The sequence below is a fragment of the Delphinapterus leucas genome, chromosome 20, assembly GCF_059928025.1.
Source record: "Delphinapterus leucas isolate spDelLeu-1000000601 "Yukka" chromosome 20, BTC_Dleu_Yukka2, whole genome shotgun sequence".
In the NCBI taxonomy this organism is placed as follows: Eukaryota; Metazoa; Chordata; class Mammalia; order Artiodactyla; family Monodontidae; genus Delphinapterus; species Delphinapterus leucas.
In genome coordinates this window covers 18,726,168-18,748,641 of record NC_143148.1, presented here as the reverse complement: position 1 = coordinate 18,748,641, position 22,474 = coordinate 18,726,168, and the positions used below count along the sequence as shown (strand labels likewise).

Below are 22,474 nucleotides of genomic sequence, written 5' to 3'. Positions count from 1 at the left end.
GCAAAGGCAAGTTCTAGGAGCTGCTTTTGCTGCTGCACTCTTTTTTTTTTTTGCAGTACGCGGGCCTCTCACTGTTGTGGCCTCTCCCGTTGCGGAGCACAGGCTCCAGACGCGCAGGCTCAGCGGCTATGGCTCACGGGCCCAGCCGCCCTGCGGCATGTGGGATCTTCCTGGACCGGGGCACAAACCCATGTCTCCTGCATCGGCAGGCAGACTCTCAACCACTGCGCCACCAGGGAAGCCCGCTGCTGCACTCTTGATTCATGGGGGTGAGCGTAAGGGGGAAGATGTCCTTGGAGTCGCAGTTCCAACTAAGTTTCTTTTACAAATTTCGTTGATATTTAAAGGCAGAAATCAGCTGAAGTGCAGAAGTTAACTGATTGGATTTATTTTTGTGAAAGTACTGAGTTATTCTGAACACTCTGCTCTTTCCTCTGGGCTCACCAGTGTTTCAGGAAGCATACACATGCCATGCATAAGCACTCCCTAAGACAGTGGTGGCTTCCTTTCAGAGAATGTGAAAAGAGGAACTGCCTTTTTGATAAGATTGTGTTTTCCTTAGTGTATTTCTTTCCATAAGCTGTCAAATGTTTCAAGTAATCTTTTAACACGTTTGATTTTTAAATATTGGTAGTGTGTTCTAGGTACTAGGCGACAAAAGCAGTTAACTCCTTCTACAGCCTCCTAGTAACTGTGTAAATATGTTTATTGAAAATTACATATTAATTTCTCTCAATTTTTTAGAGTCAACTGAGGAACCATGAGAGAGAGCAACACAGTCTTCCAGATACCTTGTCAATAGCAACTTCTAATGAGTCAAGAATTTCCAGTGATAAAACTGATGGAAAATGTGTTCAGGAAGGTATCTGCATTTTCTTGTGTAGACGATATTGATTAGCACATGAAGTAAAAAATGCCCTTCGTTGTCATGTGGGTTATTTTCAGGACTAAAGCTCCATCTATTTGCCTCTATTTTTAAGCTGTGTGAGTGAATTTTATCTCTGAGTACTAAATGAAGTACTGTATTAGTAAGTACTCAGCCTCAACTGTATAGGTAGATATACTCTGCAATGTATGCTGTCCTATAAGAGCCAAGTACAGCAGAAACCCTGAGATGACATGCCAGCAAGCCAGGGAAGCTGCAGCACAGAAAGAAAGTCCTTTCCCTTTCCTTTCTCAGTACCAGCTGACCCACTGAGAATGTAGCTTTTGCAGATGGTAGGCCCCCACCTCAATCTTTAACTGAGGCTTCCTGCTGTGATCTTATTCTTATCCAAGTGTAACTGCCAGATTTCATCTGCATTATTTAAAAAAACAACACAGGCTGTTTTTATGTACTGGTTAGGTACCAGTCGGCCGAGTTTCTGCTAATAGGAATATTAGAATCAAAAGATTTAATTAGAGTTCCATGAAAAGGCGGTTGCCACATCTGGAGAATTAAAGTGTAATAAGCTGTGCTTCCTTGCATCATCTCACTTAAATTGATATACTTTAAATGTCTCAAGTGTAGTACATAGTGTTTATGGGAAGTAAAATATACTGGAGTGACTTTCCTTTTTAGATTTCCTAAGAATTAAAGTTAGGAACAACTGCAGAGTAAAGTGTTTTACCATAATGTTTCATTAAACTGACCCCAGAAAGCAAAACTGGTTCTAGAATGTTTCTGAAAGAACTGATTTTGATACCGCTGCAGCACCAAAATTCCCTTGTCAAACAGATGTCATCCCTGTAAAACTATCCAAAACAAAAGGAGTTTATGACATAGCATCTGTTCCTGCCATAGATGGCTGAGCTAAAACTGTTTTGTTTCCTTTTTACACAATAGCCCTAAATGCCTCCTTCTATTTTAATTCATTATGTTTCCATATCCCCTTTAAGGGAGACATTAAAACATTTGATATCTTTGGGCCATAAATCCCTAATGAAGGAATAAAGTAAGTACTACTCACTCAGTGGCACCAACTGTGGTTACTACCAGCGGTAGAATATGTCTTTTCTAGCACCATCTCTAAAAACAATAATTTTAAACTGGCCAAATGGGTTAACAAATTAAAACGCACAATTTGAATTTAAAATATTGAAATGTCAGCTCAAAATTAAAATAACCAATTTGAGCTTCATGGCATTAGCGTCTATCCACCACATTCCATTTTGCAGCCTCTCTGTGGCACATGCTCTGTTTCTTAGGGCTACACGTATGGATTTTAAATTGCTTGCCATGCCTCTCCTCCCCACCCCCACACCTCCACTTGGCTCTATTTGCTGTTCTCTATCATGGTAGTGTAACAATTCAGACGGCTGATAACCTCCAGCGTACTTACATCTATACTGATACTTTATTGATTCGGTATTAGATCTCTCAAAATCTAGTTTTCAGGCCAAAGAACAAGTTTTTAGCTCACAAAGAAGATAAAAATAATTCATGTTTATCAAAACTTTTTTAACCCTTTAATAAACTAATTAAACAAGAGGGGAGATGCATGCTTCTGTGGCTTCCAGTCTTCATCCATCACAATAGCACAGATAACTTGTGGCACGTTTTTGACTCAGAGATCCAATGTAATAGTACCTCAGACATTTGTTCTGCCAGAAGGCGTGGAGTGCCCATCCTGAGCTGGATACTGTGCTAGGTGCTTGGAGTGCGGTGGAGGTGTCACTGCCTTCGAGGTACCCAGCCCAGTGAGGAACCCAAAACTGTACTGACAGGTATGTCAGCAAACACCACAGGTGCTCTGAGAGCTCTGGGCAAAGCACTTTCATATGATGTTTCTTCATGAAATTTAATTAAATTGTTCTTTATTGTAAATCTGTAATTTGCCAAGTCCTGGGGATTCTGTGTAAGCAAAACAGGCAGATCCCTACCCTCAGGGAGTCTCCAGCTAGTGATGGGTCAGACTTGACCCAGACATGCAGGTAACGTACAGACTGCGGTGAAGGAGGAGTACAGCATGCTCCTGGGCTTACCAGACCATGCTGGGAGGTTCCAGTATTTCTGTTTTGTAGATGAATAAACTGAGTCCTTAAGAGGTGAAATAATTTGCCCATGATCACATTGGTAATAAGTGGCAGAGCAGAGACTAAGCCCAAGTTTTTGAAATTTAAATCCAATATTCTTTCCATTGGAAACAGTTGCTTGAAGTAGCACAGGCTCTCATTCTGTGCTATATTAAGTTTTTCCATCTGTCATTTTTATTAGTTGTCGTTGATCTGTAGTATTTCTCACACAAAACCATTATCCAATATTTCACACTTCAGTTTTTCAGAGTTTGTTTTTTTTTAACTGTATCTGGAGCAGTGCCACTTATCAAGTCCAAGTTTTTAACCTACCAATTAAGAGCAATACTTAGATTATAATTATGATTAGTGTGTGTATTAATGTTATAGATTTATACCAGGAAATCAGGACATTTTGTTCTGCCTGGCAAAAATAGTTACTAGCAAAAGAAATTTTAATTTTAGAAAGCTTAAATTTAACCTAAGGATTTTCTTTGTTTTGCTAAAATTTCCATGTGGGTTTTCTTTTGTATCACCACTTTTACTTTTAAGCAGTGTGTGCTGTGTTCTACCTAAGCTTTCTTCCTGTCGTGTCTTGTTCTTCAGCTTCTATGTTTGCTTTGTTTCTGAATATAAAGCAGTCAGGCTATGAATAGGCTGTGGACTTTGTGCTGACAGAAGCATAAATAAATCACTGAATATCTTCAGGAACAGTTTCCTATGACCAACTCATTCTGCTTGTATTGCCTCAAGCTTACCCTGATTTGAATTCCCCAGCCCTGTTGTTGCAGAGTGAGTTTAGTGACAAGGCCTGTTCCCATGGATCCATGTTTCCTGGATTTCGGAGAGCTGCATATTCATGTTAGTCCTTGTAAGCTGTCAGCTTACTAGGTATAATTATACTACATTAAATAGCACTTAATACTTTGCCATTGCTTTCCCTTCTGTTGTTGCTTTGATAGCTGACAGTTATAAACAAAGGAAACCTACAGAGTGAAAAAGCTTTGGGCTTTTTATATTGAGTTTGTTAGATATGCTTTGTAGCCATACTTTATAATGTTGTATTATAGTATTAAATTACAGCTTGTTGGCAAATCAATGTTTCCTTAAGACAATATATCCAATATTGATTAGACTAACACCTTTCAAATTAACAGTGTATCTCTGGTTAATTCACCTGCTACACAATCAGCAGGGCAGCTGGCATCAGGTTCATTATATTTTAGAATTTTGTACAAGGTTATGTAGAAGCTAACCCAATGTATCTGTGTTTACAGATCAGATGATATTCACTTTATATCCACGGATAGTGCAGATGTAGGAGAACCTGTAAAGCTACATTCAAACTTGTTAACTTTATTAAACAGTGAGAAAGCCTTCATTGAAATGTTAGTACTGTGTGGTATAAATACTCGTTTACAGTGGAATGTAAATGCTGTCATTTTAATCTAATCAAAGCACGTCACTAAAACTGTGAAATACTTTGTCCAGGGAATAAGTCGTCGGTCCAGAAACAGTATAGATGTGATGTATGTGATTATACAAGTACAACGTACGTTGGTGTCAGAAACCACAGACGAATCCATAATTCTGATAAGCCTTATAGGTAAGTGTGATGATCCTAGAGTTTTAATACTTGTGTTACAATACTCTATAGTAAAGAAAAAAGTAGAAGTAATTAAAAATTCATAGCAGTTGTTTAAACATAGGTTAAGCACGAAGAAACTTTCACTTCCTGGTTTCATGAGTATTGCTGACTTTGTTAAAGAATGTGAATTTTAAGCTTGAGTCTTAGGATGATAGGCTTTTTTTTTTTTGCGGTACGCAGGCCTCTCACTGTTGCGGCCTCTCCCGTTGCGGAGCACAGGCTCCAGACGCGCAGGCTCAGCGGCCATGGCTCACGGGCCCAGCCGCTCCGCAGCATGTGGGATCTTCCCGGACCGGGGCACGAACCCCTGTCACCTGCATCGGCAGGCGGACTTTCAACCACTGCGCCACCAGGGAAGCCCTAGGCTTATTTTTGACTAGATTTTGTCTAGTTGCAATATGAGAAGATGTCTATATCTGTCAGTTTCATGTGGGTATAAACTCATAGCAGTTTTCAGTGCTTAGAGTACATTTCAATAATTTGGCAGTTAAGTACTCAATATTCCAGCAAAAGGTTCTTAAAACTTAAAAGTAATAAAATTCCCTATGAAAGATTCTGTTTTTGAAAATAAATCTATCGTGTAGAGTAAGGTCATTTAATTTAATTTTGTCACTTGATTTTTTACAAAAGCCAATTCTAATACGTATTCAGAAAATACAGGCATTCTCAGTTGATCAAGATAGGCTGATAAATAGAAATAATTACTTCTTAAATAAACTTTGCCCCTTGAGAATAAACTGCTTGTTGTTTAAGTATAGTAAAGATGCAGATATTTTTGCATAGTTTGTCCAGCTGTCACAGAGCAATTTGTTCTACTTGCAGCTGTGAGGGAACATCAAGCCTCCACTCAGAGTTAAGCCAGTCACCATAACCAATAGTGAGTGCTAGGCAGTGGCATGAGCTCTTTTAACCCCTTAACAAAACTTGATTCGTGTTTTAACACTCTCCCCAGGTTTTATAGGTATGACACAGGTCACTGTGGGAAAGTTACTGTATTAATATCTAAATGAAAACCTGACAGACTATGCCTTAAAATGCCATTGTTTGATCCCATAGTGTGGCTCTCTCTCTATATATATGTATACGGTTTTAAATATTTAATACACACTTAATTTGCTAACCAGCAGACTTATTTATAATCACTTTGCAGGCAGTGTATCTCTTTGCAAAAAGTTTTGTAGCTCCATGGAAGCTGTTTGATGTTGTGTCATTGTCTCTGTTTTTATTTCAAATATTTTTAAAACTGGGATTGCTAAGAAAGATTTTTCCCCTGAGTATTATTAAGGCCATTAACCATTATTAACAATAGCTCAATGCCATACATTGTAGATGAAGCATGCTAGGTAGTATTTAACATGTATCATTTATCATTTACACTAGGAAATATTTAGGAGAGCGTGATGGAAATGGAGGACACTAGTTCATCTGATATGAGGAGAAAGCCTTATCTTTATATTTCAGGTGTCTGTTCTTAAATTTAATGACATACCATGTAATCCAGGCAAGAATAAGATAACATTCTCTGGGTCTAGAACTAGACTGTTCGTTGAAATTCACTGAGAAATATTTATTGAGCAAATATTATGTTCCAGGGGCTGTGTTAGACTCTTAGACTGTTGTCACAATAAAAAGGTATCATCCCATCCTGATGGTGGCCCAGATTTCACAGAGGACAAAAAGGAAAAAAAAGGTATCATCCCTGCCATCTTGAAGCTTTAGACAATGAACAAGTAAACTCTCAAATATACAATTATGATAGATTTATGAAAGAGGTTAATGATTGATTCTGGTTCTGTAGAAGAGAGTTTCACATCCACCTGAATAGATTAGTCTTAAGCTAAAAGACTCATTTTGATAGCTTTTGCTATTTTCGGGATTATGTTTTCTCATGTTCTTAAAATACTCACACTCATAGGATTGGTTGCAAGTTGTCCTAGGGACTTCCTTCCAGTGGGCAACATCCTGTGAGAATCTTCTTCCTGTTATATCAGAGAAGTCTCAGTATGTTATTTTCCAGATTTGTTCACACCGTCTCACTGGGTTTGGCCTGAGTGCCTTAGAAAAAATGTTGTCATACCAACCCCTCCATGTAATTATTACCTTTCACGTAAGACTTATTTTCCAACTTTCCAATCTTGTGACTCTTCTTTTAACCTTCTTTAAATACTTATCCTTCTTTGTCTTCGTGGGATTTGCCGTCTACAGAGCATTATGGATTAACGTGTTCTATTCCAGTATGTTTCTGGGACTTTCTCTTCATTGTCACATACTGTTTGCCTTAAGCTTAGCTAGGAAGCACAGCCTTCTTGATATCTAATTTAATCCCAGTAGTTTTTCTGGCTTATTTCATTTGTGCTTCATTCAGTTCTGCTGCCTAGTACACTTATGGTCAGAGTTGAGACTTGTTTTCTCAGGGTGCCTACCCTGTGCATTTCTCATTCCCTACTTTTTGTAAAGAAACGTGCTCACAAGTAGCAGTGATAAATTTCTTATAGAGTGAGAGTGCATCGCTACACCACATGTAGTATTTGCATGAGGGCAGAACAGGTTGATTGTGTGTGTTTAATGTGCCTGTTATATGTGCCTGTTTCTGCAGTATTGATAACTATTCTTTTCCCTTGCCTTTGCTTTTATGTTGCCATACTGGTCCTTCACTGAGCCCATTCGTGTGATCTGGGCAGTATAGCTTCATGTATCAGAGCCCTGGCTCTGGGAGCACATAGTCCTGGGACTGAATCTGAGCTCTCTGACTTATGGCATTTGTCCCCTTGGGCAAACTATCTCACTTCTCTATGCTTGGCCTTGTCATTTCTAAAATGAGGATAATTAAGACACCTGCTTTACAGGACTGTTTTAAGGACTAAATTAAATACCATATGTAAGATCCTGGCACATCATAAGCACCCCATAAATGGTAGCTGTCTAATAGTTATTGGGCCCAGTTTTTATCCTTATCCCTTCTCACTGATTCATTGTCTAACCATATACACAAAAAAACGTTGACCTCTCATCATTTGGGAAACAGAGTAATTCTGTTCGTGGACAGGAAGCTTATTAGTTTTTTTTGTTTTGTTTTTTTTAACAAGAGAGATGCTGTACCCAGGCAGAAGTACTGTCACAGCTGAGGTCCCCATGCTGTGTTGACTGCCTTGGAGGCGACTCAGTGTCTTGGGGAGCACTCGTGCTCTAGTCTCAGGCCTGGACCATACACCGCCTCTGCCCAACCAGGTGACCCTGGGGATGTTATTCTAAGCTAACCCTCCTTTCCCATATGAACCTGGTGAGAATATTGCCCAGCTCATAAATTTTGGGGAGGATTGAATGAGATTATATGTATTAAGCACCGATCATGTTACTTGGAGCATTGAAGGGCCTGGTTCCTTTCTTCTGCTCATCAAGTCATGAGGTCATCTCAGAAACCCTGTCCTCATTGCAGAAGGAAGAGAGCTGTTTTTCATTCCCATGTTAGGACAGGGAAAGATGAAAAAAGCATCATCCCATCCCAGTCCTACCAAATGCAGCAGACTTTGTTTTTCAGTGCTTTATTAAGGAACATTCTGAGTAAACCACATACCAGTTATTGTTATACTTGATATTTATAACACTGACCCCAAAAGTTACTAAAAGGTCCATTCAGAATTTTCAGGTATTGGATTGTCTTCAGTTTAGTTTAATATTGCAGTACTAGAGTTCCCCCTGCTTTCCTTCCCCCAATACCACCTTTGTGAATGACTAGCTAGAGATGGAAGATGGGATAACAAAACGTCTTCCTCAGGTTCCCAAGTTTCCTCCTGACTATGTGGCATTGAACCCATTTTCCCTTAGAAACATATTTGTATTGGTACTTAGGTTCCAAAACTACATGGCAAGGCGGAGGGTAGGAGGGACAACATGACAGAGGGAAGTACATGGTCTTTGGACTGAAGTACTCAGTACACTCCCTGGCACATAGTAGGTACTCAGTAAATGGTAATTATGTGTATACCTCAGTTTTTTTAATCTATAAAATGGCTCTGGTTGTATAAGTTTATTATATTTTGAAAATAAATATGTAGTAATATTCTTCCTTAAGTAGAAGAGCTACCCAGATATGTATGTTGATTTTTTAATACAAATCTTATTTTAATACTCAGCCCCAAAATACCCAATATTTCCTTAAATGTTTCAAAAGTATCCTTTTAGAGTTATTTTGTTTATATTAGGAGGTCTAAACGTTGCATTTGATTGATAAGTCTCTGTCTCTTTAAAATTTTGAAATAGACTTTATAACTTACAGCAGTATATATCATGAAAATTGCATAAGTTAAAAACATACAGTTTGATGCATAAATTAAAAGCATACAGCTTGATGAATGGTCACAAAGTAAACCCATCCTTGTAACTCCTCAGACCAGGAAATAAACCATTGCCAATTCCTCAGCAGCACCCTCTTCTTGGCCCTTCCACTCACTAACTTCCCCCTATTCCCCACCAGGTAATCACCATCTTGACTTCTAACATCATAAATTAGTTTTGCCTGTTTGTGAACTTAATATAAATGAAACCATACAGTACATATTCTTTTATGTCTACCTTCTTTTTTTTTATGAATTTATTTTTGGCTACATTGGGTCTTCATTGATGCGTGCAGGCTCTCTCTAGTTGCGGTGAGCAGGGGCTACTCATTGCGGTGGCTTCTCTTTTGGCGGAGCACGGGTTCTAGGCGAGTGGGCTTCAGTAGTTGTGGCACGTGTGCTCAGTAGTTGTGGCTCGCGGGCTTCAGTAGTTGCGGCTCGCAGGCTTCAGTAGTTGCCGCATGTGGGCTCAGTAGTTGTAGCACATGGGCTTAGTTGCTCTGTGACATGTGGGATCTTCCCGGACTAGGGATCGAACCCGTGTCCCCCGCATTGGTAGGCGGATTCTTAACCACTGCTCTACCAGGCAAGTCCCTATTTCTACCTTCTTTCACTCAACATCATTATGTGTAATTCAGTGTAGAACTAATGCATTCCTTTTTATTACTGTATAGTATTCCATTGTAAGATTATACCACAATTTATTTTTTTATTGTACTACTGATGGATATTTGGATTATTGCCAGATGTTCCCCCATTGTGAGTAACACCATTTTGAATACTCTTTTACATATGTTTTGGTGCATATATGAAATGGTTCCTTTTCCATTGGTTTATACCTAGGAGTGTAATATGTGGGTAATAAGGGTGTGCTATGTTCAGGTTTGGTGGATATTGTCAACGGTTATCCAAAATGGTTATACCAGTTTACAGTGGTTGTACCAGTTCATACCCTCATCAACACTTTGTATTATCAGTCTTGAATTTTGATCATTCTGGTAGGTGTGTATGTTGTTGTGGTTCTCATTTGCATTTCCTGATGATTTATGAGGTTGAGCATCTTTTCATTTGTTAATTGCACATTTCTTTATTGGGTGGTCTGCCTTTTACTGACTGATTTGCAGCGGTTCTTTATGTGTTCTGAATACAAGTTTTTTTGTCTATTATGTATATTGCACATATCTTCTAAACTGTGGCTTGCCTTTCTACTCTCAGTGGTGTCTTTTGAAGAACACAGATTTCTAGTTTTAATGTAATCAAATTTATTAATCTTTTTCTTTGTAGTTAGGGCTTCTATGTCTTTATACTCTGAAGTTGATGCTGATTTTTCTGAATAGCCTTGTGAGTAAGGTAGACGATGAAGGGAGGGGTAAAAATGTGTGCTTATAAAATAATGACCCTGATTTTCAGGGATTCACATCAACTGGGTCAAAAAACCTGTGTGCTTATGTGTTAATGACTCTGATTTTCTAATATGACACAAAAAGTAAAAGAAAAATCTTAAAAAAAAAAAAAAAATCCAGGGACTTCCCTGGTGGTCCAGTGGTTAAGACTTTGCCTTCCAGTGCAGGGGGTGTGGGTTCGAGCCCTGGTCGGGGAACTAAGATCCCACATGCCTCGCAGCCAAAAAGCAAAACATAAAACAGAAGCAATATTGTAACAGATTCAATAAAGACTTTAAAAAATGGTCCACATCAAAAGAAAAAAAAAAATCCAGAAAGGTTTTAAGCAATGGAAATGACATTTGGAATGACAGGGTTGCCTCCTGTGTGTGGTCAGTCATTATAAAAAGTCTGGTCTTTATATAAATATAAACATATTACAAACAGTAATAATAATAGCTAACTTTTTTTTAGAACATTTTTCATGGACCAGGCAATGTGCTAAGTACTCAATATGTGTCAGCTCACTTAATCCTCATGACAGCCCAGTACTTAGGAATATTACTACCCCAGTGTTGTAGATATGGAAACAGAGGCTGGAAGGACTGAACAATTTTCCATTGTCTCAGAAGTGGCAGAGCCAGGGCTTGAACCCTTGCTCCTGTCAGCTATGCCGTTCTGCCTGTACCTGCTTGGCCAGAGAGAACTCTTCGTGAGCCGTACTGCCGCAGCATGCCAAACCACCTCCAACTTAGTGGTGTGAAACAACAGCTCTTTTATTTTGCTCAGGGATTCTGTGGGTCAGGAATTCAGAAAGGGCACTATAGGGGTGGCTTGTGTCTGCTCCGTGAGGTCTGGGCTCGGGTGGGAAGGCTTGAAGGCTGGAGGTGACTGAGACAGCTGGGGTTGCAGGCATCTGAAGGCTCCCTCACCAGTCTGGGGGTTGATGCTGGCTGTCAGCTGGGGCCTCAGCTGGAACACGTACATGATTTCTCCACGTGGACTTTCCAGATGTGCTAGTTCCAAAAGTGAATGCTTAGGTAAGAAGTAGACAAAAGCTGTATTACCTTTTATGACCTACCCTTGGAAGTCACATACCATCACTTCCACCATACTTGCAGACTTCTTAAATCTCTTTTAATCTGAAGGCATGTTGAATCGTTAGTCAATTGTGTTGGCTTGGGGAAAATCTCAAGTCTTTGAAAAACTTCAGTTTGTTTTAAGGAAAACAGTTTAGCTGATAGTTTAATTTGGAGAGAAAATACATGTTTTGTTTGGAAGGAATGAACTAAAGGAGTTTGTTTTTCTCGGTGGCATAAAGAGTTCTTGGGTTCATCACAAAATTTGAAGTGGCTACTTCTCTGGGCCTTAGTTATTTATTCCTTTAAAAGCATAGAAAACTAATTGAATGTGGTAAGACAAACCCTATTGCAGAATTTCTCCTGCAGTCTTTTCATGTATGTTCAAGTCACACCTCGAATATTGCAGGACATCCACATTCTGCTTTCTCTGCCTAACCGCTCAAGACAGTTGTGTTCCTAATTGAATCAGACCTGGAGTAATGTCCAAGTAAGGCCCCAGGCCAAGGAAATAGGGTAGTTTAACCACATCCTTATCTCTGTGGGGTTCTGGGACTAAAGTAACTGACCCTTTATCGATGGGAGAAAGCCTGTAGAAAAATTCAGTCCGTTTTTTAGCCAGATTGAGAAACCTTGGGTTTTCCAATGTCAGATGTTTTCCACACCACCAAGCAACTCAATTCTCAGCAGATATTAGCTGAGTGTTCTGGAAATTTAATTCAATTCTGACACTTTTCTACCTGGAGATAGTATCAGATCCCACCAGTTAAGGGCCCAGTCCCACAAGACTGCCATTACTTCAGGTGCCAATCACAAGTCTAGGTTGTTACCTGTGCTTCTGACTGGCTGACTGTAAATCAGGTTTTAAATCAACTGTAAATGAGGTTCTCGTGACTCCCTCCCCAGGTTTGATTAATTTGCTGGAGAGGATATTATAAGGGATACAGATGTACAGCCGGATGAAGACGTACAGAGGGCAAACTCTGGAGAGGTGGAACTTCCATGCCCTCTCTGGACATGCCACTCTGCCAGCCCTTCCATGTGTTCACCAACCCGGAAGCTCTCTGAACCATCCTTTAGGTTTTTGTGGAGACTTCATTACATAAGCACCATTGATGAAATCATTGGCCTTGATGGCTGAACTCAATCTCCAGTCTCTCCTCTGGACTGAAAGTTCCTACCCTCTAATCACATGGTTGGTTCCTCTGGCAGTCAGCCCCAGTCCTTAGTTTACCTAGGAGCTTTCCAAAAGTCACCTCATTAACATAACGGAAGACTTCACTGCTCTCATCACTTAGGCGATTCCAAGGGCTATAGGAGCCCTGTGCCAAGAACTGGGACTAAGACTAAATACGTGTTGTTATAAATCACAATATCACAGGTTTCTACATTGTTCTTTTTCTGACTCAACAAAACACGTGGTCATGGAATTTACACCTTCATAAAAGAATATAGATAATAAAAAAGTAAACTATACTTTTAGAAAATAAGTGCAGCGAAGTGAATAAAACAAGGTAGTAGTATAATAGTGGTTGGTTCTAATTTTTTTTTAACGAAGAGAATTTGGTTTGCTCCATGGAATTGTATAGGAAAAGTGGAGAAGGAATGAAAGTGTGAAAGTAATATTTTAGCTAACGGAAATATATTCTTAAGGGAGTAAAAATATATTTTAAGCCACCTTTACATAACTTCGAAGTTGAGGTTCTCTTATAGTATCCCTTCTCTAATCAGTTAAAAATCATTTTAGTAAATGCTTACCCTTATCAGATTGTTCCTACTTTTTTTTTTTCATACTTAGATCTTTTAATGAATATTCACCATTATAAGTGTCCCTTCAGAATAACCTTTGTAACCAGGCTAAGGTAGGTACTCATAGAATTAGGACTTAGTTGTTCAGCACACTGCTCTTGCTTTATCTCTCCTTTCCTCTCCTTAAAAAAAAATTTTAAGGACTTCATATTAAGGGATATTGATTAACAGCAAATTTTACAGAAATAAGTCTTTGTCCAACAAAATGAGAGAGAGAAACTTGGAAAGTAAAAAGCTTCATCTATATGCATTGTTTACTTAGGAAAGCTAATGAAAGTGGTAGATTCTAGGTTAGCTCATAGATTACATTGAATTGTTAGAAAAGAGCATTTCTGACCATGCATAATATTTCACTGTAAATTTTAGCTTTTCTCAAACTTTAAGGTGTACTTGTCCTCCACACACTATTCTAAAAATAATTTGAGTGCTTACTTCTGGAATATGTGATTCACGACTTCTATAAATATCCATTATTTATTTATTTATTTTAATTTTTATTTTTGGCCATGCCACACAGCTTGCGGGATCTTAGTTCCCCAACCAGGATTGAACCCGTGCCCCCTGCAGTGGAAAGCGCAGAGTCCTAACCACTGGACCACCAGGGAATTCCCTCCATTATTAATTTAAATGTGCTTATTTCATCATAACTGGTGTCTCCCTAATGTAGTAAATGCTGACAGGTCAAAAGCCTTAAAAATGGCAATGTCCCACAGTTCAGGAACATTCTTCCCTCTCGGAAAGTAAGAGGGGCAATCAATATGGGGCACACAGGGAGTTTCAAAGGTATACTGGTAATATTCTACATCTTAACTATGAGTGTTCATTTTTTCTTTATTATTCTTAAAGATTATGGGGGTGGGGGGATGGACTTTATCCTACAGAATAATCAGCAATATATATAGAACATATTTGTTACAAGATTGTTTATAATGTTTAAAAGATCAAAAACATTCTCCGTACTAATAGTAGAATGATTAAGTGATGACACTTTCATAGGGTGGAACATTAAACCCCGTTGAAAATGTATAACTTTTAACTTGAGAAAGTACTATGGAACACTGTCAAAAATAGGATTAAAAATCTGTAGTATATTTCCACTTTTGCTTCAGATCTATGTATGTACCTTAAAAAGATTGGGAAATTATGCAAGTGATTCTTTAGAATCTGTACTTAACTTGCCTGTATATTTTTTGTATAAGGGATATAGATTATATAATCAGGGAAATGTTTAAATAAAGACCGCATTTGCTGACCAGGTGAGTCAGGACAGAAATTGGCTTAGCAATTTTAACTAAACATCCAAAAGCAGGGGCTCCCGTTTTAGACAATATACCAAAGTAGATAAAGTGAACAACTCTCCCAATGACAATAACTAAAATGCTAGGTAAATATTTAAAACAGTGTTTATATGTATAGTTCATCTATCAGGGAAACTGAGAAAACTGCAGAGGTAAAAATCAAAGTAAAGCAGGTAGCCTGTGAGGTAAATGAGCTATACTTATTAACATGAATGAATCTCAGAAACATTGAGCCAAGACAAAGAAGTCACACAAGAATACATAAAGTGTGATTCTATTTATATGCTCAAAAATATGTGAATAAACAATATGTTAGGGATACATATAGATAAAACTAAGAAAAAGTAAACAAATCATATAATACAAAATTCAGAGAAGTGATGCCTCTTTTGAGGAGGAACAGGTATAAGATGTTGAAGGAACCCGCAAAGAGCTCTTTAGAGGTAATGTTCTCCCTTAAGCAAGTATTTTGAACCCAGTGTTTATCATTTTTTTTAATTGCATATACACCTTATACCACTCTTTTACATGTTTCACCAAAAATCATTTTTTCAGTCATAAATGTAAAGTATTACAAATTCTGTGGGACAAATGCTGATAAGGATATGAAGTTAAGTATGTGGATTTTGTGGGTAGTTCAGTTTCTTGTTTGAGGTTTTGATTGGGTAATACATATGTGCACAGATGAACTTTAGAATCAGCTTGTCATAGTTTCCTCTTAAAATAATTCTGTTGCTGTTTGTATTGGGATCATGTTAAGCTTCTAGATTAATTTAGAAAGAATTAACAACTTTATACAAACAAGGTATGGGCTTTTCCATTTTTTCAGGTCATCTATTCTGTCCCTTTAAAGTTTTTTCCATGTATATTATTGTGTACCTTTCTTGTTTTGCCTGTGTGTATATACACACACACATATATGTATGTATTAAGTACACAGATAGTCCTCGGTTTGTGCAATAGCGTGGGACTTTAAAAATGACCGTGCAAGCTGGAACCATGCAACGCCCTCTTAATTAATGGTGAAAATTACAATTGTTCGATTACCTTTAAACATTTTTCTTAAAACATTAAAAACTCTTTTCTATCAGTTATATAGGGAAATTAAAAATACTAAAAGTAATATTAACCTAGTACACTGTAACTTAAAACTTAGAAACATTGAGAATTAAAGTGTTTTATTTCTTGTAAGAAACTTCTCAAGAGTAGTTTGCGCTGTGCTTGCCTTCTCATTGTAGGCCTTACAGCATGGGGTGAGTAGCTTTTCTGTGCATTGGCCAGTTGTCATACTCCTTTCTAAGTATGGATCAACTTTCAAAGACATTTTATCCTTTGCTCTTTAAATATCATGAAACATCTCCGAGAGTTTCTGTAATATGAAATTTTTCACTGGCATAACCTCCCTGGGGAAGAACTTTCCTTATTTATGTCGTTAAGTTCATCTTCATGGAGATCCTCTGGCTGCATATCCTGAGTTTCTTCAGTGGTGGCAGTGTCAGCATTCCTGTGGTCAGCTATTTGTTCTCTAACTCCATTTACATTTCAGTCTAATTTTACTTCCAGTGTTACCACTTTTCTGTTTCTTGCTCTATGTACTTCCATTTTGTTGGCCAGTTCTCTCTTTTGGATTATCCATTTTTGTAAAATGTTACATGGGTTTGTCACTGGGATACAAGGAGGCAACGTAACTACATACTTTGCTGTCTGTGAGTGAATTAATAGAAGTGAGTGACTAATCACTGACAGACTTTGAAAGAAACGACATAATTAGTCACTGATCATAACGCACCTTTGTTTTCATAGTGGACCAAAGAGTTCCCGGTGAAGTTTGTACTCTACAGTTACTCACAGTTAATGTACTATGAAATTTGAACAGTGTTGTTAGGAGACTCATTTAACTAAGCCATAGTAACCAAAATCCATGCATATCAGAACCATACACAGCAAGGACTGCCTACATACACACAAGCACACACATACACACATACTTATTGCTAGGCTTATTCCTATGTATTTTTTTTTTTTCCATTGCTCTTATAACTTGGATCTTTTTCTTCCTTTCCTAGCTTTCAGTATTGTTACTTGGGAAAGCTGTTGATCTATACAGGATGTTAGCTTTACGTGCTTATTGAATTATCTTATTACTTGTAAAAGTTTTTAATTCCTGTTGGATTGCCAGGTATATAATTGTATTATCTGCAAATAATTTTCTCAACCTTTCCTTTATGATATTTGTACCTCTTCTTTTATTACCTAATTGTACTGACTAGTAGCTCCACAACACTTAAGTAATAGTGGGGATAGTGACCATCCTTATCTTGTTCTTGGGCTTAATGGGAATGATTCTGGTGTTTCCTCATTAAACTTTATACTAGTTTTGGGGTTGAAAGAGATATATTTTTGAAGATAGATAGATAATTTGTAGAATTATTCACCTACTGTATTTTGGTGAGAAATTTTATTGAGTGTTAACTGGGTTTAACTGTTGTCAGCCTGATCCAAGTACCTCCTAAAATGTGGTAGGGTACACAGCTGTACCCATGAAGTATATTTGCAAAAAAAAAAAAATAGAAGTGAAAAAAACTAACCGTGAATCTAATGAAACCTCTACATCAGTAGTTCTCACCAGGTGAGACATTTGGCAGTGTCTGGAGACATTATTGGTTGTCGCAACAGGGAGAGAAGGTGCTAGTAGCCAGTGATGCTGCTAAAAACATCCTACAATGCCCAGAGCAGCCCCCACAATAAAGAATTATCTAGCCCAATGTCAAGTGCTAAGGTTTAGAACCCTTTTCTAGATCTCACTACCAGTTTACAAAAACTGTGGGGAATACAGGAACATAACACTAACAGAAAGTAATTAGTGCAGTTCATAATATGAGAAATTCTAGAAGGCAGATGACCTGGTTTCTTCAACATATGAATGGCATGAGGGGGATGGGGGAAAGGAAGAAGAATTATTACAGATTAAAAGAGACTTAAGATATATGCCAACCAAATGCAATATAGTACTACACCATTTTATATGAGGGACTTGAGCATCTCAGATTTCGGTATCTGTGGGAGGTCTTGGAACCAGTTCCCTGCAGATACCCAGGGACAGCTGTGTAGATCTTGTTTGGATCCTCATTCAAGTAACACATTTCTGCAAAAATCAGGGAAATTTAAGTTGGGGGAATACATGAAACAAGACTGGCAGAATGTCGATAATTATTGGAGCAGGGTGGTGGAGATTCATTATTCTTTGCTACTTTAGTTTTTTGCTTAAAGATTTCCGTAATAAAACGTTTTGTTAAGATGGATACTGAATTTCTTTAGATTAACTTTCAGTGACAACAGTGAAAATATGACTTTTCTCTTCTGATCCTTTCAAATAGTGAATTATAATAATACTTTTCCTAATATTAAATTCTCTGTATTCGTAAAATAAGTGTCCCTTCTTCATGGTATTATTATTGTTTTAATGTACTGGAAGATTCTGTTTGCCAGCATTTTATATCTGCATTGGTAGTCATAAGTGAGATTGATGTGTAGTTTTCTTTTTTCTGTTGCCCTTGCCAAATTTTAGTATCAGTGTTCTTCATAAAAAGACTTTGAAAGCCTTTTTTAACTCTGGAACTTTTAAAGGTTCAAGCTAATTTAAATACAAAGAAGCTGGCTACTCTATTGACTTCAGCCACTGGAATGGTAGGCCTTTAGAAAAAAAAAATTGGTTATCTCATTTCTTTTTCTTCTTTCTCTGTTTCTTAAAAGAATGAACATATACTGGTGCAAACATCACAGCTTATGGGCTGTGTTCTCAGTGACTTTTTTTTTTTTTTTTTTTTGGCCACACCACGAGGCATGCAGGATCTTAGTTCCCTGACCAGGGATCAAACCCTGCAGTGGAAGCGTGGAGTCTTAACCACTGGACCGCCAGGGAAGTCCCAACTGTCAACTCTTTTTAATAGGCTATTTTTTAGAGGCAATTTAGGTTCATTGCAGTATTGAGCAGAAGTACAAAGATTTCCTATATACTCTCTGCCCCACACATCCATAACCTCCCCCATTATCAGCATTCCCCACCAGAGTAGGCCATTTGTTAGAATTGATGAGCCAATATTGACACATCATGATCATCCTAAGTCTGTAGTTTGTATTAGGGTTCACTCTTGGTGCTGTACACTATATGCATTTGAACAAATTTATAATGACCTGTATCCACCATTACAGTATTATAGTATCATACAGAGTAGTTTCACTGCCCTAAAAATTCCCTGAATCCCACCTTCATCCCCCCTCAGTGGCCCAAACCCTGGTGACCACTGATCTTTTACTGATCCCATGGATGTGTAGAGTCACACTGATCCCATGGATGTGTAGAGTCACACCTTCAACTTTGTCCTTCTCCTCCAATATTGTGTTGGCTATTCTGAATCTTTTGCCTATCCATATAAACTTTATATGGGAATCGTATTGAATCTATAGATCAAGTTGGGAAGAACTGACATCTTGACAATATTAAGTCTTCCTATCCATGAATATAGAATCTCTCCACATTTATAGTTCTTCTTTGATTTATCAGGGTTTTGTAGTTTTCCTCATATAGATGTTGTACATATTTTATTAGTTTTATACCCAAGTACTTTGTTTTCAGGACTGCTAATGTAAATGGTATTATGTTTTAATTTCAAATACCAAATTTCAAATTTCAAATACCACTTGTTCATGGCTGGAATATAGGAAAGCAGTTGACTTCTGTATATTAAGCTTGTGTCCTGCAAGCCTGCTATAATCGCTTATTGGTTCCAGGAGTGTTTTGGTGTATTCTTTCAGATTTTCTGCATAGACAGTCATATCATCTGTGAACAAAAAAGTGTATATATATTTAGCTAAGACTTCAGTTATGATGTTGAAAAGGAATGGTGAGGGAGGACATCTGTGCTTCGTTCCTAAACTTACCAGGAAAGCTTCTAGTTTCTTATTAAGTATGATGTTACCTATAGATTTACTCTAGATATTCTTTGTCCATTTGAGGAAATTCCCCTCTGTTCCTAGTTTGCTGACAGTTTCTGTCATGAACGAGTGTTGGATTTTGTCAGATGCTTTTTCTGCTTCTGTTGATGTGTTTAGTATGTTTTTTCTTTACCTGTTAATGTGATGATTTGTGTTGATTGATTTTCAAATGTTGAACCAGCATACCTGGGATAAATTACACTTGGTTATGGTATATAATTCTTTTTATGAATTGTTGGATTCAATTTACTGATATTTTGTTAAGGATTTTGCATCTATGCTCACGAAAGCTATTGGGCTATAGGTTTTTCTTTTTTTTCTTGTAATGTCTTTGTGTAGTTTTGGTATTAGAGTAATGCTGGCCTCATAGAATGAGTTAGGAAGTACTCCCTCTGCTCCTATATTCTGAAAGAAATTGTAGAGAATTGGTATAATTTATTCCTAAATGTCTGGTAGAATTCACCAGGGAACCCATCTGGATCTGGAACTTCCTGTTTTGGACCTGATTCAATTTCTTTAATAGATACAGCCCTCTTCAGATTGTTCTTTCTTGTGTGAGTTTTGGCAGATTGTGTCTTTCAAGGAATTGGTCCATTTCATGTAGGTTATCAAATTTGTGGGCGCAGACTTGTTCATATTATTCCTTGATTATCCTTTTAGTGTCTGTGGGGTTTATAGTGATGTCCCCACTTTCATTTCTGGTACTAGTAATTTTTGTCCCTCTTTTTTCTTAAGTATCCTGTTTACTTTCTGGCTTATTGATTTTATTGTTCTTTTCAAAGAACCAGATTTTGATTTTGTTGATATTCTCTATTGATTTCCTGATTTCGATTTCATTGATTTCTGCTCTAATTTTTATTATTTCTTTTCTTCTACTGACTTAGGATTTAATTTGCTCTTTTTTTCTATTTTACCAAAGTGGAAACTTAGATGATTGATTTTAGATCTTCTTTTCTACTACATGCATTTAATGCTATAAATTTCTCTCCAAGAAGAGAGAAAAGTACTGCTTTTACTGCATCCCACACATTTTGATAAGTTGTATTTTCATTAGTTTAAAATATTGTAAATTTTTTTGTGTGATTTCTTCCTTGACCCATGTGTTATGTATAAGTGTGTTGTTTAATCTCCAAGTATTTTGAGATTCTCCAATTATCCTTCCGTTATGGATTTCTAGTTTCATTTTGGTCTGAGAGCACACACTACATGATTTCTATTCTTTTAAATCTGTTAAGGTGTGTTTTTTGGCCCAGAATGAGGTCTGTCTTGGTGAATATTTCATGTGTGTTTGAGAAGAATGTGTATTCTGCTGTTGTTGAATGAAGTAGTCTGTAGATGTCTATTATTGATTGATGGGGGTGAGTTCAGCTATGTCCTTACTGATTTTTCTGCCTGCTGGATCTGTCCATTCCTGATAGAGGGGTGTTTACTACTCCAAATACAATAGTAGTTCATTTATTTCTCCTTGCAGTTTTGTCAGTTTTTTGCCTTACATATTTTTACACTCTGTTGTTAGACACATTCATGCTAAGGATCATTATGCCTTCTTGGAGAAATGACCCCTTTGTCATTATGTAATGCACCTTTTTTCCCCGATAACTTCCCTTACTCTCAAGTCTGCTCTGTCTGAAATGAATATAGCTATTCCTGCTTTCTTTTGAAGAGTGTTAATTTGGTATATCTATGTCAGTCCATTTACTTTTCATTGATATGTGTCTTTATAAAGTGGGTTTCTTATAGACAACATACAGTTGTGTCTTGTTCTTTATTCACTCTGACAATCTCCATCTTTTAATTGGTGTATTAAGACCATTGACGTTTAAAATGATTGATATAGTTGAATTTATAGCTACCATATTTATTACTGTTTTCTGTTTGTTTTCTGTTGTTCTTTGTTCTATTTTTTTTTTTTACTCTTTTTCTGCCTTTTGTGGTTTTCACTGAGCATGTTATATGATTCCATTCTCTCCTTTCTTAGCATATCAGGTATACTTCATTTTTTACTTTTTATTAATGGTTTCCCTAGCATTTGGCATATACATTTAAAGCTAATCAAAATCCACCTTCAAGTAACAATATACTGGCTTCATGGGTAGTCCAGGTACATTATAATAAAATAACCTAATTCTTCTCTTCCATCCCTTGCATCACTTCTTTCATTCATTTCACTTATACATAAGCGTGTGTGTGTGCGTGCGCACATACATAATCATACATAAGTATACATAATCGGATACATTGTTGCCATTATTATTTTGAACAAACTGTTATCTCTCAGATCAATTAAAATAGGGACTTCCCTGGTGGTCCGGTGGTTAAGACTTCACCTTCCAATGCAAGGGGTGCGGGTTCAATCCCTGGTCGGGGAGCTAAGATGCCACATGCCTCCTGGCTAAAAAAACAAAACATAAAACAGAAGCAATATTGTAACAAGTTCAATAAAGACTTTAAAAATGGCCCACATTAAAAAAAAAAATCTGAAAGAAATGGGAGAGAGGAGCTTCAAGATGACAGAAGAGTAAGATGGGAGATCACCTTCCTCCCCACAAATACATCAGAAATACATCTACACGTGGAACAACCCCTAGAGAACACCTACTGAACACTGGCAGAAGACCTCAGACCTCCCAAAAGGCAAGAAACTCCCCACGTACCTGGGTAGAGTAAAAGAAAAAGGAAAAAACAGAGACAAAAGAATAGGGATGGGACCTGCACCAGTGTGAGGGAGCTGTGAAGGAGGAAAGGTTTCCACACACTAGGAATCCCCTTCGCAGGCAGAGACTGTGGGTGGCGGACGCAGGAAGCTTCAGAGCCACGGAGGAGAGCACAGCAACGGGTGTGGAGGGCAAAGCAGAAAGATTCCCGCACAGAGGATCAGTGCCGGCCAGCTCTCACCAGCCCGAGAGGCTTGTCTGCTCACCCACCAAGACGGGTG

General features: G+C 37.8%; 2 protein-coding genes across 18 annotated transcripts in view; one reads left to right on the top strand and one right to left on the bottom strand.

The window, feature by feature from the left end:
- The window catches only part of ZNF507 (zinc finger protein 507), a 47,138-nt gene that overhangs the window by 10,590 nt on the left and 14,074 nt on the right, over window positions 1-22,474 (top strand). For 9 of the 13 annotated variants that reach the window (XR_016390948.1, XM_089902960.1, XM_022585868.2 and 6 more), the window contains 2 exons: window positions 745-862; window positions 4,486-4,600. Coding sequence is in view for 10 of the 13 variants with exons in the window: in XM_089902960.1 (XP_089759086.1) it covers window positions 745-862; window positions 4,486-4,600 (233 nt within the window). In the remaining 3 variants the exon portion in view is untranslated. Of the gene's footprint in view, window positions 1-744; window positions 863-4,485; window positions 4,601-4,822; window positions 6,346-22,474 lie in introns of those variants that run through there. The other 4 variants (XR_016390949.1, XM_089902961.1, XM_089902962.1 and 1 more) reach the window with 3 other exon arrangements.
- LOC149744622 (uncharacterized) overlaps window positions 3,813-22,474 on the bottom strand; it is a 45,274-nt gene continuing 26,612 nt past the window's right edge. Inside the window, exons 2-4 of one of the 5 annotated variants that reach the window (XM_089902966.1) lie at window positions 21,867-21,931; window positions 17,562-17,689; window positions 3,813-11,393 (exon numbers count right to left, since the gene is read on the bottom strand). In XM_089902966.1, coding sequence (XP_089759092.1) covers window positions 11,160-11,393; window positions 17,562-17,689; window positions 21,867-21,931 — 427 coding nt within the window. In that variant the 3' untranslated portion in view covers window positions 3,813-11,159. Of the gene's footprint in view, window positions 11,394-14,065 lie in introns of those variants that run through there. The other 4 variants (XM_089902967.1, XR_016390952.1, XM_089902968.1 and 1 more) reach the window with 4 other exon arrangements.